This window comes from Camelus dromedarius, chromosome 11, assembly GCF_036321535.1.
Source record: "Camelus dromedarius isolate mCamDro1 chromosome 11, mCamDro1.pat, whole genome shotgun sequence".
Taxonomy (NCBI): Eukaryota; Metazoa; Chordata; class Mammalia; order Artiodactyla; family Camelidae; genus Camelus; species Camelus dromedarius.
The window spans coordinates 20,795,249-20,821,993 of NC_087446.1; the positions used below are offsets into that span (position 1 = coordinate 20,795,249).

A 26,745-nucleotide genomic window follows, 5' to 3' on the forward strand; every position below is an offset into this window, starting at 1 on the left:
TTTGTTTTAGTAGCCTTTTTGGTAGATTTTGTAGGATTTTCTACATAGACAGTCATTTTGTCTGTGAACAAAGACTAACCACGCCAGCATCTTCTGACACCATGTTCTATTCTGAACTTCTATTACAGAATCACTTTTTCATCTGCCATGGTCTATCTTGCCAAAAAGCCTTGTTTTTATTTTTGTTTGAGACCCTCTTTCCTATACTCTTTACCAGCTGAATGCTTATTCATGCTTCAGATCTCAGCTCAAACATAACTTCCTCAGGGAAATGTTCTCTAGGATAATTTTCCATGTTATCCTTTTCATTCAATCATTTTTCACTAATCTGGCCAACAAATTTGTTCCTACTATTAAATTCCTACCATGTGCCACGGTTCTTTCAGAGTACCATCTGTCTTTGTTTCCCAGTACTTACTGTTACTGTAATTTTACATCTATCTCTATGATTATTTGACTATTGTCTCTCTCCCTCTCTCTCCTAGAGACTGTAAGCTTCATGAGAACAAGAACCACGATTGTTTTTGGTTCTCCTTTGATGTCCATGCCTTGCTGAAGGCCTGTAACTTGACAGGTATTCATTAAGTATTGACTGAATTAAACAAATGAGTCAGAAGAAGATACCTGTCCAGAAGATGGAGGAAATATTTTGGAGCAGAGTTGACTTGCTCAATGCTATTCAACACATACTGCTCAAAAGACTGTTCAGAACTGACTCTAAAACTGTAATTCAATCTCTGTACACATAAAAATGTTATCAGAAACATTTTTTAAATGTAATTTTAAGGGAGTTCTAGGAGATGAAGTTTGGAGGCTGGGTTGTAGACTCTAAGCCTGAGGAGTCAATTTTAAAATTCACAACTAAAACCTTCAATTGGGTAAAAACAGATGCTGCAACTTCAAATTAGATTAAAAATAACTTAATATAGTCTTGTCAGAGGAAAAAAAATGTAATCCCATAGACCACTAGATGTCCTTAAAATTATACTTGTACCTTTTCTAGTTCATGAGTCATTAGGATCTAATTGACTCAAAACAAACAGGCAAATGCAATAAACTTGAAATGATTTGTTCAACAAGCTCTTGCATTTATAGCAAATAACTGGGTTTTTTCCATTTGAGAAAAGATTAAATAAGCTTAGCTTTGTTTCATCTTTTGAATAAGATAATATCCCAACACTTAAATCTGAATATGAACTCACATTTTTAAATGCAAAACAAATTACTCATAAACAAGTTTAATTTGAAAGGCATTATTTTTCAAATGGCATTAACATAAGCCACTCCTGCCATAATTTACTGAGCAGATATTTTATATTATCTTTAATTACACACATGCTGAATACCTTAACTCAGGTGCAAGAACTTCATCACAGTTTAATAATGCTTTAAATCCATTTATTTTTGTTACATTTATCAAGGCTATCTCTGACAGGTAAAGAAAAAGACTAATATGTCTCTCTCAGGGATCCCTTTTCTACATGCATCTCAATATCAACACATTAATGCATATAAACGATGCAAAAGAAAGAGGAAATTATTGTGTTGGTTTGTTAAGCACTGATAGATGTAGCCTTACTATTTTTATCTGACATTTTGATAGTAGAATGCCAGTTCAAATGCCATAGAAGTTCGAAAGCAGTGACCGAGAAAAACCACATTGTTTACTTAAATCATGGTGTATTTTAAAGGCATTATATTCTTTTTATGTATGGGGGTGGATGATGTACTTAACATGTGACTGTCACATTCAAGAAACATTTTAAACTAAATGAGCTATGAAATCAATATGGCTATTTTTATCATGAATCACAGCTCTCCTTTAAAAAATACACCCTATAGAAAACATACATACATTTTTTAATTGAATTAGTTCTTTAAAATTATCAAGCCAGTCTCCTGAGAAGCGCAAAAGAAAATCCTTTATGGGAGTTCAACTACTATCATACCAGGCAATCAACTGTAAAATTCAAATAAGCATTTTAGGAATTTCAAAATATCAATAAATGTTATTTCATCCCCAGAAAAAATCAGAAACATGAGGGTTTTAGGGGTGGAAAAAAATCAGGATTTATTGTTTTTATTTGCAATTAAAATGTCAACTGCAAGAATTCACAGAGCAGGGAGTGAGCTGAAGAAAACACAGGTGCCTAATTCACAAACTACAAAAAAAAAAAAAAAAGAAAACAGTATAAAACTGACCATCTGGGGAGAGCTGGCTGACTTCATTTTCCTATGAGCTTACCGTCTGCTCCATCTTTTTCTTCCAAACTCTACATTCTGACCTTGAAAATGCATCTACATGTTTGCTACGAGCATTTCCTTCTGCACATAAATGCAGGTAGACTTAATTATGCAAAGGATATTAAACAACAAAGGACATACTGTATTGTATTTTATTTAATCTCAGGTTTCTGATTTTTTTTTAATGGTTCTATTTCTGGTGGTGATGCTTTTTCAGCCTTTCAGCCATCCTATAAATTCCTCCACTTTTCATGATTTACCTGCAAGTGCTTACAAGCACATTTATAAGAAACAAGTGCTTCTTTGAGAGCAATGGAGGCCCCAAAAGTAGACCTCTGAGAAGGTCAGGGAGAGGAACTGTAGGATTGTGGTCCCGATGTGCACACAATGGCTCTTCATGAAGTAATACTCACAGGACGGATGACAAAACTGAACTAGTGAGGAACTCCTGACTTGTCACAAAACACTGACTGCCCTAAAGTATGCTGAGGATGTCAGGATTTCTGAAGGAGGTATCCCACTTTACTGACATGGGGAATTAATATGCTGAGCATAAGAACAGATTTTACATTGGTTTTCTTTTTATAGCTCAGTCTGAATACTGAAAATGATGCTTACTTTCAAGTACTTGTTGCCATATCGTTTCTAAAACTAGTCTTTTGCTCTAGCCTGCATTTTTTTCCGGGGTGGGGGTGGGGGATCTACAGCTACCTTTTCTTCAACATCCCTAACTCATGCTCGAATCATTTCCAGATTATTCTCCTGCACTATATACTATATGGTGTCTGTGCTTCTGAAACTTGTTTCCAGCCTTGAACGTTTCCCAGGTTAAAGCCCTAATTTATACTTGGTTGTCCTCCAGCATCTTAAAGTTCGTTAAGCTAAGCCAAGCTCATCAAGTTTGTGGACCCACGTGCTTCCCCTGTGACTTTCTCCTCTCCCTGTTTTCAGCACCTATTAGTCAATAAGGCATGCTCTTTATTATCTCTTCCTTCCTTTCCATTCCCGTAACTCCTCCTCAAATTCAGGTTAGGTCATCCAGATTACAATGATAATACAGTTCAAAGCTGTCAAACTGTTTCAAAAGAATAGGGTTCCTGAAACAAAGAGTTCCATGATCTGCATATTCCATACAACTTGGAGATTCACAACATATATCACAGGCTAAAGAAACATCTTACAGTTTTTTTCTTAACCTGATGTTTGGGAAACCCAGTATTTCCTAATTCATTTTACCATCGAAACTTTTTCAAGGAGCATCCAATAAAATCTCCCACAGTTATATCTGTAAAACACTCGTCTTCCCCATGCATTCAATCCGGCAGCCAACTTCATATTAGTCAATAAATATACAGTTCAGGTGATTTCACTTCGCTGCTCAAAATATTCACTCTCGATTACCCATCAAAGCTAATCACCTCTGTCTATCTGCAACCTGCATGTTTAATCTTATCTTTTCATGATTTCACTCATCTCTGTAGTTCACCAGATGTCAAGCCTAAGTTCTACGGTACTACAATCACTCATCCTCAAACCAAATAAATGTGTTCCACCACTTAGCAATGAGTCAACCTTTCACACAAAACTCTGGTACTCTGCACATCTTTTTAAATACTTAATCGTTTCCTGATGCTTTCCAAACTTAAAGTCTACTCTGCTAACGAGAAATACATTTACTTTCTTCTCTCCACAATCTGAAAAACTCTGCTGTAGATAATGAAAGCTACCTGCACTGAAGCTTCTTTTTTAGCAAACTGATTTGTCATTATTGCATGGTTTTCTTGAAATAAAGGTGGTATGTGGTGCTCAGCGTAATTGAGCCAGATGGGAAATTGGTGAGTGGATGTGAAATGATCCTATTATCTGTGATCACTTCATTTGTTCTTGTCCAATTAAAACAAAAAGCAACATCTATTGAAATATTTCTAAACATTAAAAAATTATAGGTTATTATTTTAACTCAAATGGTACTTATTGTTCCAGAAATATCTAATGGTGCATCTGCTTTGGGTCAAGCATTGGTACTAGGCAAAAAGCAGTCAACAAGCTGAGCACGTTTGTTATGACACTGTAGTTCTATCATTCTTACAGACACAGGAGTCTCAAGCATGCTGAGTATTACATCTCCCTCCAGCTACTATGCTATTCTGCTCCCTTTGAAAGCAAAGTTCTTCAAAATGCTGTTCATAATGTCCCTAAAATACCTGTTCTCACTCTCTGTTTTTCTTATTTTTTTAATTGAAGTCTAGTCCGTTACAATGTGTCAATTTCTGCTGTACAGTATGTTTCAGTCATACATATACATGCATGTATTTGTTTTCATATTCTTTTTCATTATAGGTTACTACAAGATAGTGAATATAATTTCCTATGCTATACGGAAGAAATTTTGTTTTTTATTTTATACATAGTAGTTAATATTTGCAAATTTCGAACTCCCAGTTTATCATCCTCCCTTGAGACTACACCAATAAAGCTTTTAGCTACTATTATAAAAAACCGTCAGGACCATCAATGACCTTCACACTGCTAATCACAATGGTCAATTTCCAGACAACGTCTTTCCCCACCTGTTACCATTTCACACAGATAATCCTTCCTAGCGTCTTAAAAGATTTCGTTTACTTGGCCTCTGATCACCACTCTCTTGTCTTCCCTCCCTGGCTGGTGCTTCCTCATCTTCTCAACCTTTAAATGTTGGAATTACCCAAAGCTGAGTCATCAAACATCACATCTTTCCATCCTCCAACTGGGCTTTAAATACCACCTATACGTTAGTAATTCCCATATTTTATCTCAATCCTGGCCTTTCCCTTGAGCTCCAGAATTTTATATACAGCTGCCAACTCAAACTCTTCATTTGAGTGTCTAGTAGATATCTCAACATGTCCAAAATCTATATTCCTCCTGGACACGACCCCTCCCGCCCTCCCTTTTAGAGTCTTTCCCACCTCAGGTGAAACTTCATCTTTCTAGAGTCTCAGGCCAAACACCTGACTCACCAGCAACGGCTTTGTTTCTCCTACACCTTATATTCAGTGTTTCATCCAATCCTGCTGGCTAAGCCTTCCAAACGTGTCCAGAATTTGACCACTTACCACGACCGTTTCTGTTACCAGCCGGATCCCAACCACCGTCATCTCTGACCCAGATTGTTTTAATGACTAATTTCCCTATAGAACATTTACTCCTACCATCAACATAGCAGAGAGAGCCCCTTCCAACGAAAAACCATTCTTCCCGCGGCTTTAGTATCTTAGAGTCAAAGCCAAAGGCCTCAAAATAGCAAGCCTCAGCCTCATCCAGTCCGGGGGCGCAGGGGCCTACCTCGAGTGCTCGGCTGGGCTCCCCGAAACCGTCCACGTCGCTGTCCTCCTGGAGGCGGCGAAGTGGCCCTGGGCAGCCGCTGGCACAGGGCCCGGCGGCGGATTCCTTACAGCTTCGGTGTAGTGACCGGGTTGCTTGGGCCCCCCCCTGCCCCGACCGCCCCAAGGGGCTCGGAAAGGAGCTGGGCGTGGACCTCTGCCCCGGTGGCTGCGCTGCACCCAGTCCCCCTGCAACAGATGGGCACCACAAGGAAAGGCCCCGGGCTCCGACCCAAACCCCTCTGCGGCTCGAGGGAAGGGGCTCCTGAGCCCGCCAGCCCTGGGGAGGGCTGGGCCTGGCGTCCCGTGGAAGCGCCTTGACGCCCAACTCCCAACTTCCGGCCCCACACGCTCGGGCGTCCTGTGCAGACTGGCGCCACCTCGCGGCCCCTCCCGGGGATGCACCTGCAGCACCCGGCGTTCCGGGCCGATCCAGCCAGAACCCACAGCCAGTGCCTCCCCGCTCGGTCCTGCCCGTCCCAGTGGGAACTGTAACGCCTAAAGCGAAATCACCTGTCACAAAAAAAAAAAAAAAAAAAAAAAAAGCCTATCTTCGTCTCTTTCTACCCTTTCACTTGTTCACACGGGGCTCATTGCTGTTTCTACAAGACTTTCAGAACATTACTGCCTCAAGGCGTTTAACCTTGCTGTCCACTCTGGGCTTTTCCCCTATTATCCTCAGAGAAAACTCCTAATTTACTTACATCTAATGCAGGAGGACTTCCCTGGTCCCCTGTATAAGACAGCCCCACCCCCTACTCTGCCTGTCCATCTCTTCCCTCTAACCAGTCTTCATGTTTCTTCTCGTCACTTCTCGTCATAGGAAGTACTAGGTACTTACTTGTGTAGGCTTTGTCTGCCGTCCACCCCTATCCCACAAGAATATACGCTTCACAAGAGTTGAAATTATGTCTATTGTGTTCACTACTGTATCCCCAGGGTCTAGAAGTGCAGTTGGGCATAGTAGGCACTCAGCAAATATTGATTGAGTGAATAATTGAGTGAATTTACAAAAGGGCATTGTTAAGTGCTATGGAAACATAAAACCAAGAGATCTAAACTAGGCTCAGCGAACAAGAAAAGATTTCTTGAGGAATCTGAAACCTAAATGCTAAGAAGACAAGTAGGAATTTGCCAGGAAAAGGGAGGAAAAAGAAGGGAAGAGCTTTGCCACAAAGAGGACAACACTGCCAAGACCCCAAGTTTATCTGTTCACTCAACAGTTTTTTTAATTAAATACCTGAAGTGTACCAGGCTGTGTTCTAGGGATTTGGGACATAAGCGGGGAAAGGGGAAAGACTATTCAGAAATAATTTTTAGCATATGATCAGTTAATAAAATTAAGAAAATATGGAGATATTTTAAGGAATGTTAGAAAATGAAATCACTGAGGAGTATAATTCAAGGAGTGACATGATCAGATTAATATCGCAGAAAATCAAAACCAAACATAAGCCTCACCCCCAGTTCCTGGCTGTATTAATACTTAAACAACAATAGCTTCCTTTCAGTTTCCACAGTCATCTCTAATAAAAGCCTACAGCATCAGATAACATGAAGATGGTGCTAATTTTTTTCTATATGTCAATACCTAAAAATGGTCTTATAAAGAGAAGTTTTCAAGTTTTCAAAACTTTAACAGAATTTAATGTCATTTGACTTTTAAAAATCTTCTTTTAGCATTTTTTTCATATTTTTCAAAAATCTTTTTCAAATTTACCTATTATTTTTCAGTGTCATGTTCTTTCCTTATAGTTTCTATTTTTAAAGTGCATTTTAAAATCATTATAAATATGCTTATTTTCTCATCTCTTTCTGATTTCTTCTATATCAAGATCTTTTAGTTTTTCTTCTACCGAAACTACCTTCTCTCTGAATTTCTGTTCCCTCCGCCCGAAACACAGGGCTCACTCACCCACTGGTTTGTTGTCAGCACTGACTCACTTCAACGTTCTCTCTCCTTCTCATCAGTTTCTACCGTTTAATGGTGAGCTCACCTTTGGCAGGGATGATTTGTTCTATAAGAAACCAGTGTAGCTGGATGCTTTCGTTTTAGTTCCTCTAGCCTGTCCCAGGCTAGGACGCATTTTATGCAAGTTTCTTGAAAGTTCCCTGAACCAACTCTGTGGTATATATTCAGACTCTAAGCTAAGTAATGAGGTTTAGAGTATGCATATAGTGAAGATCTAACACGTCACCCCCAGTTCCTGCTTTGCCCACAGCCATAGGGCCTCCTTCTAAGTCTGGGACCACTTGGCATCCCTGTCATCTGCCTCAGTCCACATCTACCAAGATGTCAGCTCACTATCACTGCCATTCCAGCCTCTACTTCCTCTTTCATTCCTGGCACCTGGCAACGTGGATTATGCTATTTCACGTGCAATCTAAGATACAGACAGTTTTTTAATTGTTAGATTTTACCTGGCACATTTTGATGTTTGTAATGGGAGAGGTTCTATGTTAGCTCAGTCTGACAGATTACAGATTCACTCAAATTTAGTCTCTAAATTGGATTTTAATTTGAAGTATGAGCAACAGCATAAAGACAGTCTGCCTAACCAAATAGTTGCTCAGATGTGCAAATAAATGCCAAAAATTAACCAGGCTGCAAAAATGCTTTCAAAGTCTGTCTTCCCAACTGGGAGGACAATTTCTTACTCAATTAGGTTAGTGTGAATTATAGCTCACATAGGATGAGTTAACTTTGCAAAACAGTAATAGTAATGGATAGAGAAACCCATCCAAGCAGAGAAGGGCAGTGAGCCAGGCCCACTTACAGCAAGGGTCCCTTATCTGTGGCCGAGCATGGGCCGAAGAGACACTGGGTACAATACAAGTGGGTTAGGAGAATTCAGCTAAAATGTTTAACTGAAACAGTTGATGTCAATGTTTGATAAAAGTCCAAATGTGAGCTAGCATGAGAATATAAAACCTCTGGGAGTAGCAAAAACTCACAATCTCTTTTTCACAGACATTTACTGGGAGCTCATGAGAAAGAATGGATCAGAGTTCAGAGGAGAGTTGAAGACCCACTCAACTGGGAGACGGATAAAAGCAAAAGCCCTGTACCCCAAGGGAGAGGGGCAGGGAGGCAGGAAACAGTCCCAGTTCCAAGATCCTATACCAATACTGTTAGAGGTCTCTTACCACCGGGGGACGGGCAGGGAGCTCTTCCACACAAGACCCTCCAACGACCAAGGCAGAGTTTAGTCTGGTTGACCAAGGAGAGGCCGGATCACTGAGAAAGCTCCCGGCACAGGGTCTTTCCGAGACCTAGGCTGGGCCAGGATAACAGAGAAGCTCCTTTGTCCGGTACCCCGGGCAAGTAGGTACCAAGAAACAAGCAACAGTGCTCTACTCCCGGGGGATGGTAAAGAGTAGAGATCAAGAACCATCTAGGGCACCAGTGCACAGGGAAGACAGGCTGAGGGCCGAGCGACTCAAATGGTTCCACTGAATGTAAATATGAAAGACGTTTTCTCTTTTCCATTTTTTTTAATGCTCTAAAAGCAGAGGTTGGCAAGCATTTCCTGTAAGGAGTCTGCAAGTAAATAGTTTAAGCTTCATAGACCAAATGATCTCTGTTGCAATTACTCAACTCTGCCATTGTAGCCCGAAAATGCAGCCACAGACAATGTTTAAATGGATGAGCATGGCTGTGTTCCAATAAAACTTTACTTTTAAACACGGAAATTTGAATTTAATACAATTTCCATGCGTCACAAAATATTTGATGAGTTTACTGATCATTTAAAATAATGTAAAAAAACATTCTTAGCTTACAGGCCAGATTTGGTTTGGGGGCTTTACCTTGTGAGCCGTGGTTAGAAGCACAATTAGCAGCAGGGATGATGGGTTTATAGCATAGATACAGTAATAGCATGACAAGCAGGAGGAAGCAAGTGTAAATGTATTGTTTGAAGGAAGACTGTGACCAGTTAAAGGTACACACTATCAACCCCAGCCCTCCTCCCCCACTACAAACAATGAAAGAAAGACTTACAGCAAAATAAGCAGAGGCCTACGTCAATACTAGGTCAGGAAAGTATTGTTTGAATAGATGGCAGTTGATTAGTTACAGCTCCTTTACCTTTGGAAAATGTACAATTTACAAATAAAAAATCTCATCTTGAAAAATATCCAGGAGAAACTTCTAAGACAAATATAATTAAATATATTTAAATAATTAAATGCATTTGAAAATAATGGAGCGCAATTCAAGAGAAGCAGTTTTGAAAATGTGTTCATACAGAGATTTTTAAACCCACAGGCAGGGGGTGTGGTTGGGGGAATGAAACTAAGCAGGAAATTGGGGATACCTCAATGTGTATCTGTGTACAACTAATCCTGCCCGTAGCTAATTTGCTCAACTACTCAGGATCACTGAGGCCAAGATCATATGGTGACTGCTATACTGTCTTAGCTCAAACTGCTATAACAGAATGCCCTGGCTTAAAAAACAGATGTTTTTTTCTCACAGTTCTGGAGGCTGGGAAGTTCAAGATCAAGGTGCCAGCAGGCTCAGTTTCTGGTAAGAGTGCCTTCCTGGCTGACAGTCTTCTGCCTTCCGGATGTGCATTCACATGGCAGAGAGAGAGAGAGAGAAAGAGAGAGCTCTGGTCTCTCTTATGAGGACACTAATCCCATCGTGACCCCCACTCTCAATGACATCATCTAAACCCGACTACTTCCCAAAGGCCCCACCTCCAAACACTATCACACTGGGGGCCAGGGCTTCACGGTGTGAATGAGGGAGGGAGAGACACACACATGCAGTTCATAGCATGCAAAGTCTTAATACTTTGCTATTGGAAGTTGTCATTTGAATGCCAAGCTATCAGTGCTTGGATAATGTGTGACATCAGAAGAAATGAGTGTCCAACGTGATCCAGAATGCCTTATTCATCCAGAGGTGTGTATCTGCCAACTTTAACTAACTACAACAGATCTGAGAAGCTGGAGCGATGCAGAATTTCCCTCTGAGCCACCCAAATAAATACCGCATCATGCCTTTAGTAACTACCTTACTTATTTTATCTTCCACTATTCACTTACAAAACCCCCATTTTCTACAGAACGTATGCTGGACCAAAGAAGGAAAGGAAATGGATCCTTTATTTTCTGGTTAAAAAATGGTTAAAAATGAATAATTTTGGCCCAAAGCAGTCATTTTCAGTTATCTGTAAGGTTTACTTAGGTGGACCATCTCTCGCACGTTGAAAGCTAGACAAATACGCGTTGCTTGGGCTACTGAAACACACACTAAAACCTCAAGGCATTTATTTAATGATCATGGGTAAGCACGGTGTGTTTTGCCCTTCGGGACATATAGAGCCAATGTTGAAGGAGGAAAAGAAATCACAATTTTCTCTTTGTTCCTGAAACTCAGGTTCTGCCATAGGCCAAAATCCCTCTCACTTGTCCCACTTAACGGCAAAGGCTGCAGGGAAAGGGACTTGGGGCACTATTATCACATTCTCAACTCCCTCCTGTGAGCCTGTCAAAATTCCAGGTTTATGAAGAAGTTTTATCTGCATGTGAAGATCACTGAGAGGGATCCGAATGTCACAGTCATTATCTCTTGGTTCACTGGTACAGCATGGGAAGAAGGAACAGAATATTGCTAGTACTTCCTTATAATTCAATATATGTGTATTTTGATCTTTCGTACTAAGAAATAACCGTGATTCATCATAAGCACAACCATTTATTAAACACCTGCTCTTTTCAAATAATTGTGCTAGACTTTTAAAACACATCACTTAAATTAGTCTCTACCAGTATCAGTATACATCCCTTTTATAAGCATTGGATAAAGTTCTTTCTCTTCTTTCCAGGCAACATACTCTCCTAGTGGTGCCTCCTACCTATCTGCCTGTTCTTTGAAGCCTTTGCAAGCACCTCTGTGTCTGCCATCCCTTACAAGTCCAAGTTCCTCAAGGCTTGCTACAGACCCATGCTCTTGCTCTCCGCAGTGCAGCACAGTCATTAAGCTCAAGGCCTCGAATGTCAACCAGCCAGAGCTCCAGTCCCTTTATTTAGCCTCTTTCTGCCTCAGTTCCCACATCTTCAAAACACGAATAGCATCTGCCTCAAAGGTCTGCCGTCAGGACTAATTGAAATGAAACATGAAAAGCACAATGCCTGGCACGTAGTAAATGCTTAATACATGCGAGCTGTTGTAATACTCAGACTACGATGTCATAAGTGATCTGCACGCTCCACCCCTAGCCCTCGGCTTGGCACCTGGCACTTGGTGACTCCCATCCACTCTCCCTTGAGTGGCAAAGTGAAGGAGGAGCCAAAGGACTGTATCACCACACAAAGTGGGCATCATTATTCCTATATTAAGAATGAAAGAAATAGACCGTGGAGAGAGTAAACAGCATTCTAAGCTTCCACAGATAGTAAGTGGCAGAATTGCAATTCAGATCCATATCTGTCTAAATCTGAAGCTTGTGCGCTTTTCGTTTATTGCACTGGGGAAAACATGCCCTGGGGAGAAGAGGTGGAGAATATTCAGTACTGAGTACTGCCTGCGGACCTGTTCAGTGTTCATAGGCTTATGTACATTTGCTCAGTTGATTTTTACAGACAACTCAAGAGGTAGATACTATGAATATTTTCAATGTTATAGGTGAAAAGCAAAGAACAGAGAGGGGATTATTAAGAGGCCAAGGTTACAGAGCTAAGGAAGAGGCAGGCATAGGTAAGATTTGAACCCAGATTTCTACACCCGGTGCTAACACCCCTGACTGGCAGGTGTATGCCTCTCTGTGCATCATATGATGCTTCACAATTAAACAGCACTAAACAGGAGTCAAAAAGTCACACTCTTGGTTACATTCTCCCCAGGCAACTGTTTGGTACACTTTTGATTAATGCATATAAATAGAATCAAACAAAACCGCTGAAATCTACACAGACTCCAGTCCCTGTCTTTAACAATGACTGAATCTTCAAGTCCATCTGTAACAGCTTTTCCAATTTGTCATTCAAGTTTTGCCCGTACATTTCCAGTACTCGGTAATGGGATGTTCTGGAATTCCCGGAAGGCACCCCTTCTAATTTTGAGCAGAATACATGTAGAGAATTTTTTCTTGAATAAAAAATCTGTCATCTTGTATCCTTTGTGACATACCTAGTTTTGCCCCCGAAGCAGTATTTGAAGAAAAAAACCACTAATATATTCAGCACACATTTGAGCACTTATCTTTCAGACGCTGTGGTAGGCAATGGGTACACAAAGGTCAATATAAATAAAAAGAAAAAAATCTGTATTGTGTTTTAAGCACTCTAGTACAATTATGGGGTGGAGGGGAACGTTATAGAAGCATCAAGAAAGGAGTGACTTGGGAAAAGAGTGAGCTGGCAAATTAGATGTTTATACAGGAAACTTTTTGTTTTGACCTCCAGGCATCTCATCTCCAACTACTTCCTGCTTCTACAGAATACCAAAATAAACACTGGTCGTGACCTCTTAATATAGTTTGAATGCAACAAACATCTCGGGTCCCTGCCCCCTGGCAGGAGGGTCGGGATACAGCTGGCCCTCTGTAGCCATCAATTCCACATCCACAGATTCAGCCAACTGGGGATGGATGGTTGTTGAATCCGAGAATGTGGAACCCAAGGATATTATACAGATGACTGACTGTACTACACCTTTTCCTGTAAGGGACTTGAGCATCCTGGGATTTTGGTATCCGCAAGAGGTCCTGGAACCAATCCCTTGTAGATATCCAAGGGCAACTTCCCTGACTTCCAGGACTGGGGGAAGAAGTAATCATCAATATTGAGTGGTGACTAGGTAGGTGCCAAGCCTGTTCTAAGTACTTCCTACATATTAACTCGTTTAAAGTCAATATGCTATGAGGTCAGTGCTATTTTTATCATTTCCCATTTTACAGACAAGAAAGCTGAGATTCAAAACCATCCTAGTCACACTAGAATTTGCAGAGCTAGTAAGCAGAAAAGCTAGGGTTCAAACCCAGGCGGGCTGGCTCTGGGGTGCACGTTTTAAGTTCTGTGCTAAGCCACCCCTGTCTCAGCCCAGGACTACTAGAAATCCAAGAGTCACATACCTCACAGTTTCCACAAGGCTTCTGTGACAGCTGCAATGGTTTGAGTTCGTAGTAAGGCTATGGCGCATGCCTGAATTCAAGAAGACCTATTCTTAGAGACCCCGTGTAGGCTCTGTGGGATCACTACTTTCTTTTTTAAAACGCCAGTATCACATTCTTCTATGAATATGCCTTAGATTTTTTCCCTCAGGAGGCAATAACAAGTAGATTGGTCTATAGTTTCCCAAAACATCTTTAACACTTTTTTGAAAGGCAAGATATTTGTCCATCACCAATTACGGCTCTTCTACAGTTTTCCTCAAAAATCACTTTCAGTGTTCTCTAAGCCATATTCTCGAATTCATTACCATTAGGTAGACTCAGCTGTGATTTAATGGAGTTCTTTTTCCCCCCTCATCTAACTTGGAGGTTTAAATTTTTTTGCCATTCTGTGATCCCCATTATTCTATTCTTTTTTGGTGAAAGATGATTCTTTGATAGAATAAAAAGATTTTATACTGAAATATCATAGCTATCACCATAGTAGGCAAGTAAACAAAAATAGCAGAACTAGTTGGACTTAGAATAGTTCCTGTGTTTCTCGGGGAAATTATCACTGGTTTAAATTAGAAGCCCTCGTTTTCTGTCCAAGACAGATACTATCTGAGTATAACTTCAATATAAATTTCAATTCAACATAATTTCTTTCAAGTAGTCTTTGGGCATATTGCTTTTATTAGGCGAGTCTTCAAATTCAGCTAGCATGTTACTTAGTAAAACTCAGTCATGGGGAGGAAACAAAACAAAACAAAAAGCTATCACCTAAACCAGAAAGTAAAGCCTTGATGCAATCAACATGACTTTTTAAGGTTGTGTTTACATTGGCCAACACGGAGTGATTTCAAATTAAATCCATATTAACTTGTTAGTCAGGACATAACTCTATCATTCATCCATTTGTGGTTTTTTAAAAAAGTAAGACAACGTAGCTTATTTGTGCACACATGTGTGTGTTAGGCCCTCTTCTTTTTTTTTTTTTTTTAACCTTTTCAGTTTTATTCTGGCACTAATTTGCGTGGTTCAATTAAATTAACCAGTTAAAATAGCAGGTGGATGCAGGCAATGGAAGTAGAACTACAAGTATCAACACCAGCACCTCATATCCTTTCTTGGCCCTGGAAAGTATTCCACTTTTAGGTCTGCTACACACACACAAAGCAAACTGAGAAAGTAAGGTAGCCACTGCTTCTACATATAGTGAGTTAGAAGGCTTTTTTTTCTTTGTCTTTTCTTTCTTTCTTTCTTTTTTTTTTTTAGCAGTAAGAATAACTCCATGATAGCTAGTTTGGCTAAGTCAGTTTCATTCACTCATTTATTCAATCAATCAATCAATATTGAGTGTGCCAACTATAAGCCAGACAATGTGTTGGGCTCTATGTAAACAAATCCAACATAGTTTCTGACCTGATAAAGACTATATCCTAATAGACAGATGTCAGGACAGAGAAAAGAACTTTCTCCAAGAGGTATTGACTTTGTATCTACAATAGCATCCCTAATACTCAGTACACATATCTTCCCATTTGGTACTACTCTCTAAATGTTCCCTTTTCCCTATTAAATAGCTAAGCCCCCTTTGTAATTCTGAAAAAGCACCCAAAAGTAAAAGAATTAATTTCATTGATGACCAGAGCACAACAAATACATCTCAGAGCTTGGATAGCTGACACATCAAACTAAAAGGTATTCACCAAATTTCTTTTTCTTTTTCTGGATGCTCAATCATTATTTTTTTTTAATTGCAACTTTAAAATTGTGTGTAAAGCTCTCATTAAATAGAAAATATGTTTTTCCTAATCAAGAATACGTATGTATATATGTTTATATGTATATGTAACTGAATCACTTTGCTGTACAACTGAAATTAACACAATATTGTAAGTCAACTATACTTCAATTTTTAAAAATGGACAAAAAAACTCTTCAGAAATTTGGTTCCTTCTCTTTGCAACTTTTCATTCTCAAAGAAAAAGAACAGGTGAATGTGGCATGATTCTGACTCTTGGAAAATATTCTGTAACTATATAGTGCAAAAAGAAACTCAAATATTGATCTGCAAAAGAAAATTCAATAAAAATATATTTTTAAAAATGTTCCGTGAAGCTTACAGAAAACAGGAGAAAGAAAGCAAACACTCAAAGTTTGTAGACTGAAACATCTGGCTGCTGATGTGAAAAGGCTTTAGGACAAGAGTCATAAAATATAGTCAGCCTCTCTCTCCTCCCCACCAGGGCATACAACTTTAAAACAACATAAAGAGTGGCTTAATTTTTACTTTCCTTCATCTTTAATCTCTCCGTATGCCAAATAAATACATAAATACATAAATTAATAACAAAGAGAGAGAAAGGGAAAGCCTCTTTGGACTATGAACAAAAGCAATTTTCAGGCAAATGCAGATTTTATAAAAACTGGTGAATATAGTTGATAAGAAAAGCTATAGGCTGCCCAAGGCTTGAATTGGGAAGTACATAAAGTAATAAGCTCTGCTTGCCCTGAAAATGGAAAAGAGAGACATTTTTAATGTATCACAAATTCTGTGAAAAGTTTGGCACTCATGGGACTTCCATTTGCATTCAACTTTTGCTCTCATTTTTTTTTTCATAAGGTTGCTATCCACAAAACTAAAAGCTCTTGGCTTTATATTAGAATTTTTTAAAGGGCGAACATCTTAATGTTTAAAAGGGAAAACACAAGATATTTTTCAATCAATATTTTAGATTATGGCTTCTTTTAGAATCCAAGAAATCAGGATTTCCGTTTACATTTTTGCAACGTATCCAAGTTGAATTTAACTCAGAAAAAAATTAGGTGACTTTGACATCAGCATTCTACTTTATATAGGTGCCTGGATACAGATTAGAAGATACTGATCATGTTATAAGCAAAGTCTCAAGTACTTTAAATTACACGGTTTCGATTACTCTCAGACATTGTCTTAATTATTCATTTTCTCCAAGAATTGATTTTGTAAATCTTCTTTATAAGTCATATAAAGACTTCTTTATAAGTCATGATTATTTAAAAAGCTATTCTGCTTAAAAGCAGGGGGAAAGGTAAGCAGAAGCAAAATTTTGAAGAATTCTGTTTGTATTGTCTATTCTGACCTTGAGATGTTAAATGAAGGAGACTTGGAGCTGCTGGACTTAAGAAAACTGCCTAAATCCACGCCGTCTTTAACATAGTGGAATATTTCAATGTTCTCTGTTATAAGGGTATTAATTATCATGGATTGCAACCTGCTTTGTTCCCTAGATTTTAGCTGAAGGTCATTCCTGGTTTTAGAGATTAAAATTGGGCAAAAGTGTAGGGAAGAATTGCTCTGAACATTTTAAATATTGAGGAGAGAAGATTCCACCCTTAATCTCCTTATTAGCATCTTCTTGCCACAAGGGTAAGTTACCGGTACTACTTTCTATATTATAATCTAATATAAGGTATTAGACTGAAAATGAACATATCCCATATTATGACCACTTGGGTTCAATAATGGCATGTAAATTACAACACTCAGTATATCTTTGAAAACCTAATTATAATGTATGGTGTTTTAGTCTAGCAATAAGAAGGAAAAAGCTTGGTCTATAGATTTTCTTCGTATACTTATAACCAAATTTCTACCCCAGATGAACACTTAGCATGTTGTTATTTCTCAGTAATTTTTCTTTTCAGTCATTTGCTTGGTTATGGATGTATTCGTGGGATGGTGGCCAAGTTGTACATGGGGAACCGCTTTTATGTGTATTCTTTCCTCTGTCCAGGCTGCTTTCCCTCAGGATCTTATTAATACATCAGAATTCAGTTTAAATGTTGCTTTTTCAGTGAGCCTTCCTTGACTAATGCCATCTAAATAGATGCTTCCCCATTATTCTCTAGCCTCCTGTCATGTTTATTGTTTTCAGAGCCCTGCATATTTTTAACTAATCTAAAATCGTGATTATAAATTACATCACCTGTCCCCTAGTGACCAATTCACAAACCCCATCTTGCGCCACTCTTCCCCGGGATCACATTTTCACACTGACTTTCTTGATGCTCCCAGGATGCACATGTGAAGGCCCTTCTCCAGAGCACATTCTTCCAGATACCTGCAAAGTTTGCTTCCTCACTTTTGTCAGGTCTCTTCTCCAGTGTCACCAACTCAGAAGAAAGGGCCTTCGTTGACTATCATATTTCAAATAGCAGCCCCTGTTACTCTACTTGATCTAGTCTTAGTTTTTCTCACTAGCACTTATCATTGTAATGGATGTGTTCAGTGTGTGAGTCTCTCATTAGGGTGTAAACTCCATTAGATTTTATCTACTTTGTTCATTAGGACTGCCACATTGCTTAAAATGGTGCTTGCCATAAGGCTGGCACTCAATACTTACTAGATGAATGAATGAATGAATTCCTTACTTATTATGTTTCCCCCACTTGACTCTTAAGGACCATAAAAGCAGAAACTTTGTCTCTGGTATTCCTGTAGCATCTTGTATATAGTTGGTGATAAATGAATATTTATTGAATGAATGAATGAATGGTTTGCATGAGTGTGTATCTGTGTGTTTAATCTCCCTCCTGCCCCCTGTAGGCTCTAATTACCATGAAGACTGTGATTATGTCTATTTAACTCACCAGTGTATACCAATCCCACAGTAGGGTCTGACTTGTAGTAGGCACTGAACAAGTAAATGATGAATCCCAAAGATGGGGCCAGAGTGAACAGGAACCTGCTCTCACCATAGCCACCCAGAGGCCTCCACAGGCTTAGTCTGAGGTCTTTATGGCAGACAGAAAAGAGTTTAGGATACACACAGAGAACTGAAAACTTAAAGACACCCATGTTTGTCCTATCAGAGCCCAGGCTGGTTCCAGCAAAGGCTTGCTTCCCAGACAAGACCTAAGAAGCTAGTGCAGACTTCTGAGTTTCTTACTTTCAGATAGTATCTTTTGAATTCTGAGACAAGTCCATCTTAATTTCGATCCATAATTTTCATTTGTTTGCTTAAAATCTCTGCCCTGAGGATTCTGGATGAATCAGTTTATAATGCCAAAAGGTATCAAACAAGAAAAATTGATTTTAGCATAAAATTTCCCACTAAGTAGTAGAGTACCCTTGAAAACATCTACCACTGCTTCATTCATGTTTTTCCTTTGAAAGATGAAGACTCTAGAAAAGAACCAGCAGAATACATATGGATTCAGGTTTGCTTGATGAGATGCCCTTGGGAGTCTTTATTCAGCATCTTCTTTCCTTTCTCTCCTTTGCCTACCTGGCCCCACCCACGCTGGTTAATCATCACAGCTTAGTGAGCTATGGTTCCCATGGGAATCCTTCAAGCGCATGGGGGGAATAAAGGTTAAGAACTCCTGGCTTATGTCCTCCCTGCCATTCTCCTCAGGGCCCAAATGATGTGAGTCTATGAGCCGTAACTCGGTTCACTATGAAATCCCCATATTTTAACAGCGCTTAAGTTATTGCAGTCCTTAGTTCACTTACACTCGTTTACATTCACTTTTGATGTTCTACTGTGATCAGGGACTATAGCGGGCACTGAGAATACAAAGAAGAGTTTGGGAATGGCTTCTTCCCTCAAGGAGCTCTGTTCAATAAAGAGATAGCTGGAAGAGAGTTCGAGAAAGGCTTTGATGAGGCATACGCAGTAGGTGACCTCAGAGCACACCTGGAAGAGGTGGGAAAGGAGGTGATCTGGAAAACCTCCCAGTAGGTGACTGGAAACTGAGTCCTAATTTTAATTCATTGATTTATAGACAGTTAAAGCTGCACAGTGGCAGAATTATTTAATCCAAACTCCTTATGTGGCACGCAGGAAAACTGATGCTGGAACGGACTAACCAACTCATCCAGAGTGATCATCAGAATCACATCTAGGAGCCAGGTAAGTACTACTGGGCTCTCTCTTTTAAGAAGTTTTTATTTTTTGTAGGAAATTTTTCATCAGTTTATTTCATCAATTTAATGATGAAATTAATCAATTAATCATATTTTACAAATGTGGAGAGAAAATTGTTTATATGTATTGATTTTATGCACAGTAATGATGCCAATAACCCACAGACTGGGCAGTGAGTTGCTGGTGAATTTATTCCGATACATCCCCAGTCCCACCCAACTTGCCTCTTGAGCTAACTCCATACACCCAATTACAACCGGGAAGGACAGGTACAGTCTGGCTGTGAACAAGAAAAAAACTTTAAGGATAGATCTTAGTCGGATTACATTTCCTATCCACAACTGAGCCAGGCATTTAAGAGCTAAGGCAAGACCCCCAAAGTGAAATATTTTCAGTGCTAGTAGTATCTAAAATTGCTCAGGTATGCAATTTTCTTGGAGTTCGTATTCTCTCCTAATGTAGTCGTTTTACTTGGGATGTTTAAAGACTGGGATTTAGTAATAGGACAATATAAGAGCTCATTACATTAAAACAGAAATACTTGGGAAATCCACAATTTCTAATGGCTTGCCATCTGTTCGGTTCTTAGAAGCAATGGATTTATCCTGCTTAGTGCAGATGATGATATTGGGGTGAAATCGTGGATTATGCAATAGATTTCTGACCTGTTTAACTACTGTTACTAATTTACTAGTTTGCAAACTGTTATTTCCCAACATAAAATCAATTACTTTATTTTATTTTTATTTTTCAACTCACCCCAAGTAAGGTTGCTATAGGCACCACAGAACATCTGTTCGGCGCCAACAGATTGCGTTAAAGTCACCCACAGTCTCCAAATTAAAAACCTCACTGAGTATTCCCTGTTTTTTTTTTTCCCCCACTGTACTCGCAGCAGGATGCTCTTTTGCCTTGCCCCATAGTCCACTTTAATCCGCTAGAAAGAAATTTTTAGAGGCACATCGGACTAAATCATTTTCATCTAAGTACACCATTTCCAAATGGCCGCCCAGGGTCCTAAATCCTGCCGCTGCAGATCAGGACAAGCAGGTGTCCTCCGCTGCAGAGTCGTGGGACTCCAGTGCATCCATAATTGGACGTTGGAAGCCAGAAAGCAAACTCGAACACACAAGGACAGGTATAACCCCCGCACGGGTGCACAGGAGAGGGCCGCGATCATAGGGGAGGATTCCATCCTTCGGCTTGGGGAGGTCCTTGGAAGGAAGCAAACACTGCTTCCCCAGTCAAGTCAGCGAGCAGGACGCCCCGGGTCGCAGGTCAGAAGTTGAATTTCAACCCAGCCTGCGTTGCGTCCCAGCGATTTCCGCAGCCCGGGAACCACGGCGCACCGGCTGGGAGAGAACGAGGCTGGCTGGGGCAGGAGAAACTGTGAGTTGCTACTGCCAGAGAGCTGCCGGCGGCGGGGGCAGACGCGACTCCCGCCGCCTTCGGAGCGCAAAGCCGGGTAGAGCGGGCTCCGCGGCCCCGACGCTGCACCCCTGGCCCGGGCGCGGCTGCCTGCGCTCCGCGTTGCCCTTTCGGCCGAGGGCATCTCCCCGTCACGGCAGCCCAGCCGCCGTGCGCCGGGGCACGGGCCAGCCCCGGGTACGCCTTGCCCGCCCGGGGCGGTTGCCAGGGCATCCGAAGCCGAAACGACCCTCGCCCTTCGGCGCCAGGACAAACTTCCTTCCTCCCGGCCCCCGGGCGCGCTTGCTGGCAGGCAGCTCCGTCTCCAGGCTTCCCCAGTCTGTGGCTGCAGGCGCCCTCGCCCGGCACGGCGAGCTTCCTCCCTGCCCCTCTCCAACCCCCGAGCTCCGGGAGGGCGCCTAGCGGTCCCCGCGCCTCCGCTCCAACAAAGCCGGCGGTCGGGAGGCGATCCTGAGAGGGGCTGGGAGTGGCGGCGGGGGCGCCGGAGCCCAGCGCAGGCACCCCTGGGCCGGGCGAGTACAGCGCGAAGGGGCAGCAGGGACGTGGCGGGCAGAGAAAGGGGAAGAAAGTATCCTGCTCTCGGCGCGAAAGGCTTCTTCGCTCGTCCTCGTTGCCCTGCTCCCCCTGCCCGAGCGCGTACCGCAGCCCTGGTGGGAGTTGGCCGGGGCAGAGGGGGAGGCAGAGGGGACGCAGTGGCCTGGAGGGCGAGACGCTCCCTTACCTCTGTCCAGAGTGAGCGGCTGGACCACTGTCAATGTCGCCATGTCTGCCGTGGGAGCCGAAGTGACGCTCGGCTTCAGCATCAGCAACCGCTTGTAGTGAGAAAAAGAGGAGGAGATTGGGGGCGGGGGTGGAAAGGGAAGACGGAAAGGAGGGGGAGGTGGGGGGAAGGAGGGAAGGTGGTGGTGGTGGAGGAGAAGAAAGCTTGGGTGGGTTGGCAGCCAGATGGAGACGCAACTGTTCCGCGGCGGGCAGACCTTCAGATGCGGCGTGAAGCTGAGCAGGTATCCGAGAGCGAATGCACCGCCGGCTCTGGGAAGGAAGGCTCTGCCCTAGAACTTTGCTATTCCACCCCAAGGAGCGCTGGATGGGTATAGCTGGTGTGTTGCTTTCTTTCAACTTTCCACTCAAATAAAATGGTCAGAGTATACGTATGTCTGGGGGAAGGGAGACAAATAAAAGGGGATACGGGAGCGAGAGATGAAGAGATGATTTTTTTTTCTTTTCAGATAAAGGGTATTGGTCAACCCAGTAATCCCATCCCCTAGAGAGAAAATGCTTCTAGTTCAGAAATGTTGGGATTTAATTGCAGTTGCTGTTAATTTCTGTTAAAGTTTATTTTGGAATGTTGACTTGTAACTGTACACAAGATAACTGACTTAAGGCCAAGGTTCCATCACTAGGTCTCCATTAAGAACTTGGGTATATTGCCTAGAAAATAACTTTCCTTAAAAGCAAACTTCTTAAAAATGGCTTTAAATTAAAAATCACAAAGAGACAAAGAAGAAAGAAAGAAAGAAAGAAAGAAAGAAAGAAAGAAAGAAAGAAAGAAAGAAAGAAAGAGAAAGGAAGAAAGGAAGAAAGAAAGGAAGAAAGGAAGAAAGGAAGGAAGGAAGGAAGAAAGAAAGAAAGAAAAGAAAGAAAGAAAGAAAGAAAGAAAGAAAGAAAGAAAGAAAGAAAGAAAGAAAGAAAGAAAGAAAGAAACATAAAGAGAAGTTTCTATCACTAAGTTTGAAAAACATGTCCCTAGCACTTTTCCAGGTTGATAGATACAGTCAGTGGTTACTCAGAGTTGCCACTTACTGATTAACATATGTGACAGAAATTGAAGGAGGCCACCGCCTGACTTAGGGGATTCAGTACAGTCCCTGCTTTCCAGTAGCCTGAATCTGCTGAGATGATGTTATTAAAAGGGTGACTTCAGAGTCAGTTGATCAAGGTGCAGTTACTAGACTCTTCAGATATTGGCTGAGACCCCTTCACCCCAACAGACTGCTTTCACTATCTTGCCACTGTAGGGACTCTCATTTTTTGATCAGGAAATTAAGAAGCATATAGAAATCTTATATAAGCAGAATGATGATGACTTTGGGTTTGGGACTGGAAGTGACAAAGCTTCCTCCATCCCCTTCCCCTTCCCTATGACAGAGCAGAATTATTTTGGCTAGCAATATACTCTTAAAGACAAACACTGTTTTACAGAAATATATTTGCATATAATCTATGTCATTGTCTTCTGGTTACCATATGGATGCTTTCTGAAGATCTTTTCCATCTCATGGTTTACATTTGAAAAAACAAACAAAGATTTCACCAATGATTTGAGAAAGTCAAAAATGACTGGCGAAACACCCTAACAGACCATAAAGACATACCTAAAATAATAATTCAATATTTTCATTTAGTGTTTGAGAAAGAACCCCGATCTTGAAATTCAAGTCTTAGTTATGTGCTCTTCAGAAATCATTCTCTCACCAATTCCCCAATTTCTTCATCTGTCAAACAAGGGCATTCATAATTTTCAATCTCATTGAGTGTCTTTAAAATATGAGAACTAATTCTACCCTGCAATCTTACCGAGTTTTGTGAGGGTCTGATGAGATCATGCACATGCATGTGCTTTTATATGAATACAGGTGTATTCATATTACAAACACACATCCCATCCAAAGATAAATGTAGCATGGCCTTTTTTATGGACAGTGCTCAGTACAAGTTGGGAGACAAATAATGAACAGGCCATGAGAATATGAGCAAGGTCTGAGCAAGAATAAGAGTGGTGAGTGCTCTAAGTACTGTAGAAAGAAAGTGCTGTGGGAGAGAGGAAGAAGCCACAATTCTGGTTGATTATAGTTATTCACATCCCCTAAATCAAACAACAGGGAGAAGTTGAATTGTGCACAATAACAGCAGAGTATGTGCCTAGGTTTTGCACAAACTATCAAACTTCATTCAATATTTGAGGATGAAAAGAACATACAAATCCCTTGGCCACTAACGTAGTTCTTAACAACATACTTTGTTATGAATATGTATTGGAGTGATTTGATTCATAAATCTAAAAGCCATGATTTCAACACAAATCCCAGGTAGTGAGGTCCGTGAAGGTAGGGTTTTTGTCTTTTTGTCTCCTGGTGTATCCCCAGCACCAAACATTTAATAGCATGTTTCTGGACTTACGTTTTGAGCTCCCTAATCGAAAATCTACTCAACCATTCTCCCTCTGTGTTGACTCCCTTTGTGTTGTAGGGTTTTTGTAAGGATTGAGAGAGAAAGCACAAATCACTACATATTCATCAGTTATTATTTCTAGTAGTGGCAAGTTCCATGTCTTTAGCTTATGTCTGTACAGGTGTAGAAAATGAGTAATAATACATTACCTGTTCAATTTTTTAAAATGAAGTATGAATAACAAACTACTGTCTCTCCAAATACATTTGTGAATTTCTACTTGAGACATGCAAAAACATAAGAAAATGTCCTTAATCTCTTCTTTTGCTTTGGTAGATATGACTACCCTTATGTCTCTCGAATAACAGCCCGAACTCCTGTACCAACCACAATGTTTCATCAAGGTCAATATACTTGATCTATTCATATGTGTGTTGCTTTGCTGATCATGTATCAGTCAGAGAATTGTTAAAAACACCTGTTATTATACTTGTAGCTATTTGGTTACACAACCAATGCAATTTTTCATTAAATGATATATAGTAATTTAGTCTTGGTACCTTTGTTTTTAAAAGAATTCATTAATTCAGTAAATACTTACAGAGCAATTTATATGTGCTAGGCTTGGTGCTAGATTGGTTTCTCTTGTTACCCATTTTATAGATAAGTAAACTGAGACTCAAAAAGTTTAAGCAACTTGCTTAAAAATAGTAGCACCTGTATTCAAGAGCCCCTGTGCTTTCACCTAAGAGACATACCTCATTTTGTGTTACTCAAGATTTAGTGATGTCAGGCCTTTTATTTCAGAGTTCCATATATATATCCTTTATCTTTTTTTATGCTTCAGATATACTTGAAGAGAGAAACGCATGGAAGAAACTTAGGTCAAAGGAGAAAAAAAACTATGATACTGGGTCCATTGTATATAAATACAGGTTAATATTAAAATGACTACCTACTTTGAATGTAAAATCTGTTCTTCTTAAAAATTTCATTTGAAATTACGTTAAGGTCTGTTTCACTTAATTGAATCTTTGTGAATTATATGACAAAAATCAAGAGAAGGTTTGCATAAAGCATTAGCGTACCAAGAAAATGTGTTTAGTTAGATTATAAGTGGAGTATATTAAGTACAGTTTCATATGAGGAAAATAGCACCTTCAAACTAGAATTCTTTCAGCCTTGGGTGTTAGAAATTATTTTTGACTGATTCAAGGTATCACGTTATCTTCTTTAATTCTCACAGCTTTGTCAAAATAGCACTAGATTAAAATGAAGTTCCACCCTATACTTTGAAATATAAATGTGGGTTTTCTGAATAATCATAGAGACTCTTACTATGTTAATTTTATTCTTAGATTTTTTTTTAAACCTAGCGACAAACACATCCATGGTAAAATATCTGAGTATCTTAGACTTGTTTTGGTAATTAATTATTTGTCTGTTCATTCAACAAATACTGTGCTTACTGTATCCCAGACGCTGTTCTAGGCACTAGGATATTGCCGTGAACAAGAAAAAGCCCTCTTCTTACTTGGCTTATAGTCTACCCGAGAGAGAAAGACAATAAACAAACTGACAAACAAGAAAGAGATCATTTAGTGACTAAGTGTTGTGCAAAGAATGAATAATTTGAGGACTGAATTGAGTCTAGAATAATGCCAGGATTACAAAAGACAGAGATAAGGGAAAAGGGCATTCTGAGAAGCAGGAGAGCAAAGCCAGGGATGGGAGAGCAGACATGGTGTGTGTTTGGGCAAAATAGGCAGTTCAATTTGGAGCACAAGAAAAACAAGCCTAAAGAGGGCCATTGAGAGTCAGGTTGTGAAAGATAATGTAATTAACAGAAATGTAATGAACCTTTTATGAATTGCTCTGCACACATCACACAATGAAATGGACAAAGACGATCTAGGCTAAGAAAAAAACATTGTGTCGTAGCATCTACGTTCAAAATTACTAACATCAGAATGAAATGAAGACTTACCAATTCAGAGTTGGATGTTAGAAAATTGAAGATGAACTAAAAACATAAAATGTCAATTTTAATTATTTTTTATTACTTTCAAAATAAATTTCTGAAAAATTTGAGAGAAAGAAATCTGAAATCTGAATAATGAATCCTCACTTGAAGGGTCTTATTTGCATTTTTTTTACATTGCCTGTTATCATGCAAACAGTAAGTATAATAATTAACGTTTGCTATATAGTTCTGCCATAGGCAATTGCACATATAATAAGTGCAAAGTCTTTCTGGTACTAGAGTGTTTTATTTATGCTGATTTAACTAATAGACTGTAAAATGATGTTTTTGTTTCACTTTGAAATGAACACTTTTCTATTTTCACAGTTGGAAGTTATGATTGATCTTTATATAATGAAATTTTAAATTCAAAGCTTACGATTTTCTTCTTTTTCTTTATGCACTCCAACCTCATATTTACACCATTGGGGAAGCCTGATAAAAACAAGAGAGGCAAGATAAAATGATTTTTAAAAGTGGTACTGGACTCATCT

General features: G+C 40.0%; 1 protein-coding gene across 1 annotated transcript in view; it reads right to left on the reverse strand.

The window, feature by feature from the left end:
* The window catches only part of LIN7A (lin-7 homolog A, crumbs cell polarity complex component), a 206,346-nt gene that overhangs the window by 93,201 nt on the left and 86,400 nt on the right, over positions 1–26,745 (reverse strand). The window contains exons 8-10 of the mRNA XM_031463079.2: positions 26,631–26,686; positions 26,216–26,251; positions 21,779–22,214 (exon numbers count right to left, since the gene is read on the reverse strand). Of these exons, the coding sequence (XP_031318939.1) occupies positions 21,779–21,860 (82 nt within the window). The 5' untranslated portion in view covers positions 21,861–22,214; positions 26,216–26,251; positions 26,631–26,686. The remainder of the gene's footprint in view (positions 1–21,778; positions 22,215–26,215; positions 26,252–26,630; positions 26,687–26,745) is intronic.